This window comes from Athene cunicularia, assembly GCF_003259725.1.
Source record: "Athene cunicularia isolate RWA chromosome 1 unlocalized genomic scaffold, athCun1 chr1_part1, whole genome shotgun sequence".
Lineage (NCBI taxonomy): Eukaryota > Metazoa > Chordata > Aves > Strigiformes > Strigidae > Athene > Athene cunicularia.
In genome coordinates this window covers 63,474,606-63,482,126 of record NW_020799091.1, presented here as the reverse complement: position 1 = coordinate 63,482,126, position 7,521 = coordinate 63,474,606, and the positions used below count along the sequence as shown (strand labels likewise).

At 37.0% G+C, this 7,521-nt stretch overlaps 1 protein-coding gene across 1 annotated transcript in view; it reads right to left on the bottom strand.

Moving 5' to 3' along the window:
- Window positions 1–7,521, bottom strand: part of ATP11A (ATPase phospholipid transporting 11A) — a 111,012-nt gene continuing 103,491 nt past the window's right edge. Inside the window, exon 29 of the mRNA XM_026857832.1 lies at window positions 1–732. Coding sequence (XP_026713633.1) covers window positions 478–732 — 255 coding nt within the window. The 3' untranslated portion in view covers window positions 1–477. The remainder of the gene's footprint in view (window positions 733–7,521) is intronic.

The following is a 7,521-nucleotide window of genomic DNA, read 5'->3' as shown; positions in this document are numbered from 1 at the left end:
AAAGAGCAAAGAAAAAGGACAGAGGAAAATCAGAAACAGCACTTGTTAAATATGCTTTAGGAGACTTTCATTGGAGATAACTGAGGTCATTGCTTCTGGCTGAAAATTAAAACTGTTGATCTCAAAATGTAGGTCACTGACTGAAACTATACACTTCAAGTAACATAGAACATTACTAAAGATGACAGAAGCAGTAAAAGCACAAAGTCTTGACATAGGATGAAGAGAATTTTTAGTGCTACCAGTCTCACAGTACCAGACTGTGCAGATTGTTCATTGCACCATAGTTCAGAACATAAAAAGAGGCCTATTGGCCTGGAAGGGTTCATACTTCTAGCTCTTGATCCTGTTTGTCTGAATGCTACCTCAGACAGCAAAAGCCACATATAGTTTTTAATATATTTCTGTGATGTTTTTTTCCTGAAAAAAAAGAAATAAACAAAAATACAGTTTTTAAAGGCTTGACTTGGTGTTCTGTCATACAGACGTTTCCAAACCTGACCCACTGTAGCGGTAGCCTGCACTGGAATGGCAATGCTTATTTGAATAGCCAAAGACAGATGGAAGTACTGAATAATCAATGCCTCTCCAGTGCGTAAACATTTTTTTAGAATGAGAATTAGACCTTCTTGCTGGGGAATTGCTGCAGTCACTGCTCCTGTATCTTGGGCTTTTCAGACAGGCAAGAGGTGTGAATTCTGAGATGTGCTCCCGACAGTGCCTCGATGCATTCTGTTAGACAAAAAAAAAAAACAAATACACAGTAAATAGATGATTTTGGAGCAAGCAGTCTACAATTCTTTCATAAGGCTGCTGCGTCCTTGGTACAACAATGCCTTTCACTAGATCACTCTGGCCATTTGTTTCATATAAAGGTATAACCCCTTATGTTGTTGAGCAATCAACCACTTTCAACAGGATTAGTTTTATATTAAGACCTACAGAGCCAGGCATAATTTTACATATAATCTCTAAACCTGAGGGCTCTTTAGAGAGAACAGAGGACTGCTTTCAAGTTGAATTGTTTTAAATCAGGTTTATATTTGTCTCTGCAATTTCTCCTGGTACATCTTTTTGTCTCTGAACTTCTTTAGTCAGGACATTTTATGGGGAATTTTAAGACAGAACAGATGCAAGTACTTTGCTCTGTACTTCCAAAGAGAGGGAATTCTTTACAGTTAAGTTTGTGTTAATGGCTGAAATTTCCGGAAGTTTAATGAACTTGCTTTGTACTTCTAAGCAGTATCCGATCTTAGACTTGCTTAGGTTACAGGTAGCATCTATACAGGCAATTTATACTCCATACTCTGGCAGAATCGGCACTTCCACTCAGGAAATACTCAGGACTACAGTAACACCATGGGTGCGTGACAGACCCTGGAACATGTGCACAAACTAAAAGAAAATTAGCACAGCACTCTCCCCGTTGAGTTTATCCAATTCTTCTCACTAAATGCAGTGATAATTTCCAGGTATAGGGGTATGAAGGTTATGTGACAGTATTTAAGATATAAATGCATTATAAGCATGACTCAAATCAGCGTAACCAATCACTCTCTCTATGAATACTATATAAGCCAGTTGATCCTCTGTTCTTAGTCATCCCCTTCCTCCTCCTCTGTTAACAGCAACACAGTAGCAAAAATGACAAAATCACAAAATAAATATTAAGGAAGTAGCTTATAGAAGTTTGGCTGAGATTTAATATTACAGTTTTAATGGCAGTCACAAGCTTGAACATTACTCTCGCATAACCAGAAGCAATCAGAAAGATCTCTTACAACAGTTATTCTTGGAAAAGTCAGCAAACTATACCAAACTGCTCATTAGCAGTGAGGCCTAGTTCTTTTAAACACACATATAGACCAAATATCAACATTATTCCAGAAAAACATAAATAAACAGGTAACAGATTGACAGGCTTTGATTTGGAAATGTCAGCAGGAGTAGTCACACACTGCATAGTAACTATTTCTCCTATTCTTCCAGCTAGAAAGTGAAGCATTTTAGTTACCATATGTATTTTTAAAAATAAAATGTTTTTCCTACAGATAGCTCCAAGGCAATCACTTTCAATCTGCCATGCCTGAAGCTACTCAAGAAAGCTGGGATTTTCTACTACTACTTGTCTAGTAGTCATTAAGTAAATCAAAAGCACCCTTCAACTACCGTGAAGCCCTACAACTCACACCAGCACATTACACTGCATTTGTCCTCTTCACATATTGGTAGTTTGCACCTTCACTTAACTCCTCATGTGCTGCTTCTGGGGTCAGGAGAGCATGAAGGGACTGGAACACATACAGCACCCAGATGGGAATGTCTCAGAGTAAAAAGTAAAAATTCCTACTTATACTTGTTTGTGTAATCAGTGGCATGGCAAGGAGATGATGTAAATCGGAGAACTTAATTCTGCTGCCCTAAAGTTTGGAGGATTTAGGAGCTCATCACTCATGCTTCTGTCTCATGTATTTGGCAAGACTGCTACGCTCCTCTTGATCTGAGGCAGCAATGCAGCAAGGCACTGGACTATACAGAACACACTGCTGCGGTAGATACTGTCAGATATACAGCCCCAGTCTCCTGACCCAAGGTCTTATTCACAAGCAACTCACATTTATATGGTTATCCGTGTTTTACTATCTGTATTTGGTCTATATATGTATTTGAGAGTGTAAGAGGATGGAGAAACTGCTCAGGTGTGAGAATTACTTCTGATTTTATGTATTCCACACCATGGTGTAATGTGAGTACACTCTGCAATAAAGACTGCAGTTGTTAGAGAAAAAATGTCACACAACACCTATACATAACACAATTTACTTACAGGAATTTGTTATGGGTATATTGATTCATTGTTTTGCCTTACTTAAGTGTCTGAGACAAAGATCTTACCTGTGGCATGGAACATCTTGCAAAAACTAGGCTCTCCATGTAAAACATAGTGCTTTTGTATCAATATTGATAAAGTACATCAAAAACTCTGGAGGAAATAGTTGATTTGTAAATAGTACAGTTCACCCATAGAAATTAATCCGAACTGGCAACACGTACAGTGCTGTTACCTAGCTTTGATCTAATTATGGCTCGGAAGCTGAAAGATTTCCTTCAAGAAGTGGCCCATCGCTGTTCGCCAGTGCATTTAGGGCTGTTTTATGTCTCATACTCTTCTGCAAGGATGAGGAAAAACAATGAGACTTGCTGAATACAAGAGGGAAACGTGAATGAATTGTACCATCTGGTACAAATGTAACTACTGTAGCAAAGTCCTGTACAAGTGACAGATTTTCTGATAGATTTCAGAAGGAAAGGTTATCAGTGTAAAACATGGTTTCTATTTCTTGATCCTGAGGTTAATCCTTTGAGCCACTCTGAGGATGTTTTTAGTTATATTTCTAACTCTATTAAAAGTACTTAATTACTCTCAAAAGCACTTAACTGTACCATGACTTAGCACCATGGGCTGTGTGTCCTGCCACTCTGATAACAACCTGTACTGAATGGGAGAGGTCCCTGTGATACAATCAGCCCAAACTGATTCCAAATTAAGGAGATGTCCCACTTCACCGCTTCCCCGAACAACTGGTAGACTGAAGGGAGGGTTACACACAGAGGTGACATGGCCAGTGCTCATGAAGGCTGATTTACAGCTTAGCCACCATTACACCACGGGGAGAGAGGGAAGGGGAGTTACCAAGGTAACTTCTTCCATGGGATTCAAATATTGCAACGGCAAGATCCATTTCTTTGTTCTCCACAGAAGAGGAGCCCAACACATGACAAAGACAACAGTTTGCTGGTGATCAGGTTTCTAAGAGCGCTGTGCAGTTGTTCAACAGCAGCTAAGCCCATTGAAGAACAGAAAGATGAATCCCCTGAGAGGCTTCCCCAGGCAAAAGTACCACTTTGGGTTTCCCCAAGCACAGCAAAGGGCAGAGACCTCATAACGAGTCTGATGGGCCGATCTTGTGACTGAAGTGAAAGTAAAGTAAAAAAAAAACATCAGTCAGAAGCGAAGAGAAAAAGAAAAATATGTCTTAAAGAGATGAAAGCACAGAAGTTATTTACAGCTTAGAATCAAAATACCTGGCATTTCAGCTACAAAATATTTGGGATTGCTGAAATATTATCAAAGTGACAATCATAAAAATAGGATAATTTAAAGTTAATTTATATTTTCTGTAACAGAGCTGCTGAGCTTCTGCTATTAATGAAAAGAAGAATAAAGAAAAAGGAAATATAATCAATTAATGTAGTTTGGTTATACTAAAAAAACCCAACACCCTACTGCTTTTTAAAAGTAAATGCTGAATGAAATCTCACAGCTGCACAATTTCCAGTTAAAGCACAAAATTCAGCTTGTTTCATTGAGCCAAAGGAGTCACTAGAACATGTATGAGACGAGCAGATTTTGACTGAAATTACAAAGACAACAGATTCCTCCAAAGCTTTTGCAGAATGTTTTAGCCCAAGACAGACAACAGTTCATGTGTGTGTATATATATACATGTACTTGCACATATACATACATATACACATACTTGTATGTACATATATGTACGTGTATACACACATATGTGTATGTCTGTGTGTGTACATATATCTCTCTCACTGGAAATCTCTCTCAAAAAACCTAGAACTATTATCTGGAATGTTTAAACAACTCTGAATGATAATGATGGAAAACAAATCACCCACCACACACTGGAGTGACTCAAATAATCGAAAAATTTAAAGCATAAATATTGCTTCAAATGCTTATGCAATCTTACTGCCTGAAAACTAAATTAGTAACCTGAGAGGTGGCTGCTAGTACTGTGTTGATCTTTTCAACGTTCCAGAAGCACGTTTATTACAGAGAAAGCAATGTAACTTATAGGAATGCAGTAAGTTTAAAAACCAATTGTAAGGCACTTAAAAGCCAATTTTAGCTGGAATTTTCAATAGTCAAAAAAACTTAATGTAATTACAGTCAATTTTATTGACTATGCATTTTTGAAGAGGAAAAGGAGGAAATGTGTTTTGGTTTTTTTTTTTATCTTAACCAGTTCAGAAATAAAGATATAAGATCTGCAACGGAAACCAACAGTCTCTAGTATTATGTCAAAAATCGTTTTCTTGCAGACTGTAGGGAAGCCAAGATTTACTAGCATTTCTTCTATTTTTCTATTATATTAAATGTCCTATACTTCTGGATCTTGAGCTTTTTTTTTTTTCTCTAGAAAGAGCATGGAATTTCATAAAATTGAATATAAGGAAATCTCAGTTTCAAATGCATGCTGGAAATAACTTATATTTGTATTTTCTTCTATCACAGCAGAGCGGATATACTAATATATTCCAAAAATCGCTTAAATGGCTTCCAGTACATTTTCTGTATAACTCTAGTAACACCAGAATAATCAGAATTATAATTTCTTTGTGCAGCAACTATTCCATTTACTCAGGTACAATGCAAACATGACATGCATTCATCTACAGACAGACCAATGATTAAAATGGGGATTTAAGAATTCTAATTTTTGAGGCAGAAACATTATGTAAAATTCAGTAACAACAGTGACAAAAATGATAGTGATGGATTGTGACAATGATACATAGAATCTCTGAGATAAACAGAAGGAGGAAAAAACTATACTAAAAAGTATTCCTCAAAATATAGTTTATGTGAATCTGAAATGGAGAAATGGGTACGGTAAATAACTTCTGATGACAAACTTTTTACTGTCCTTTGAATGAAATGGCCAAGCATGCAGAAAGGCAGAAAAAAGTCACCTTTTGGTCCATTAGAAACTTAGACTGCTTGAAGTCTGAGAAAGCATAAAGATGGTGGACTGCTCAACAGAAAGGCACTGATGTTTAGTCTGATTTCCCCAGAAGATTGTAGGAAGTAACCGTGCACATCATTTATGTTTAAAGCAAGGTAGCAGTTATTTGGACAAAGCGGATTGGAAGACAGGAAGACACAAAGAGAAGGAAGAAGAAACACAAGGGACATATCTGGTTAAAAGTCAAAGATTTTCAACTAAATATTAAAAAATTAATATTGCCAGTGTTAAGCCCAAAGTCTGCTTTATAATTGATTCATTTTGTAATACCTTTTGGGGGGGCTTTTATTTGCTATCTTGTTTCTCTGCATTAACCCATCCTTAGTCTCCCTCTTTAGACTTTTAAATTAAACATGCATAACCTATACTGAGATCAACTTCTTCCACAAGTGGCATATATGGCAGAGACATCTATTAAAGTTATCAAAAAAGAAAAATACTAAATGCTGATCCGCCTGGGAAAGTTTTCTGCTATTCTTTACTCTTTCCTGTCCTCCTGAAGTGGGGCATTTTCACAACTGTACATTCAAGGAATACAAACAATGCAAGGGGTTTTACTTTGCAGATACGAGAGAAGATTTTTTTTTTTGCTTTTGCCAAAGGGGAAATTTTACTTTCCTTGTAAGTAAAGTTCTTTTATTCCTTTCCTCTTAATGCAAAGTATCTTCTCAAATATACATCAAAGTGCTAACTAATCCCTACACACACAGTTGCTGGTAACTCATTATTTTAATGTACCAGTGGCAGTTGAACAGCTGAAAAGGGCAAGGACAGTAACATTAAGTTTTAGGTTCAACACCTCTACTGTCCTTCACCTTCTAACATATGAAAGTTTGTTGGGGTCAAAAATACAGGTAATTTTCTGTTGAGGTTGGTTTGATCAAACCAGAACAGCACCATGCTTCCTACAGAACCTGGCTTCCCTTTCAGCCTCTGTAAAGCAGGCCTGTATTTACAGAGTAGTTTCTGCTTTTGGGCTGATCAGAAGAAAAGAGACAGCAGATTTTGAAATAGTCATCCCATTGGCACAGCAAGGCACATTTATTTAGAAAAAAAATGTATCTGAACAGGCAAAATGTAAGTTGAAATAAAAGAGAAAAAATTAATATAGTAAGTTTTAATATGTGTGGTTTTGTAACAGGCACAGCATCGGTATAAAATAGTTTGCTAAGTATTTATATTGCACAGATTATGCAATATGAATGTTGGCATGAATTTACTACATATTCCTTACCAACATACTACATATTAATTACATTTATCTTAAGTGTAGAAATTCTAGATTTGTTTGACCTTAAACACACATACAGTTGTGGAGTCCCTTGGTATAGAATTTCAACTGCTTGTGCAAATCCCTGCTTCAAATGGGATTTCAATAAAATCCCATGCTCCCTTCCTACCAGTTCTGAGCTTAGATTATTTTATCTTCCATTTTAGATAACTACACTGAGATTGCATGGTAAATGCTGAAATGTCCACATTAGAGTTTCATTTATGAGGTAAAATGACTTGGTATGAAAGACAATTACTTCAATTCAGTGGTGTGGGCAGTGCTTCTGAATACTCCACAACAGTAGGAAGAACTGCTGTGCAGGCCCATGTAAGTGCCTCCTACCTACCCTCACAGAGATCTCAGTCCCCTTGGCCTTGTCTCCTCAAATCAGGAATCATGTTGAGCCATGTACCTGTCTCC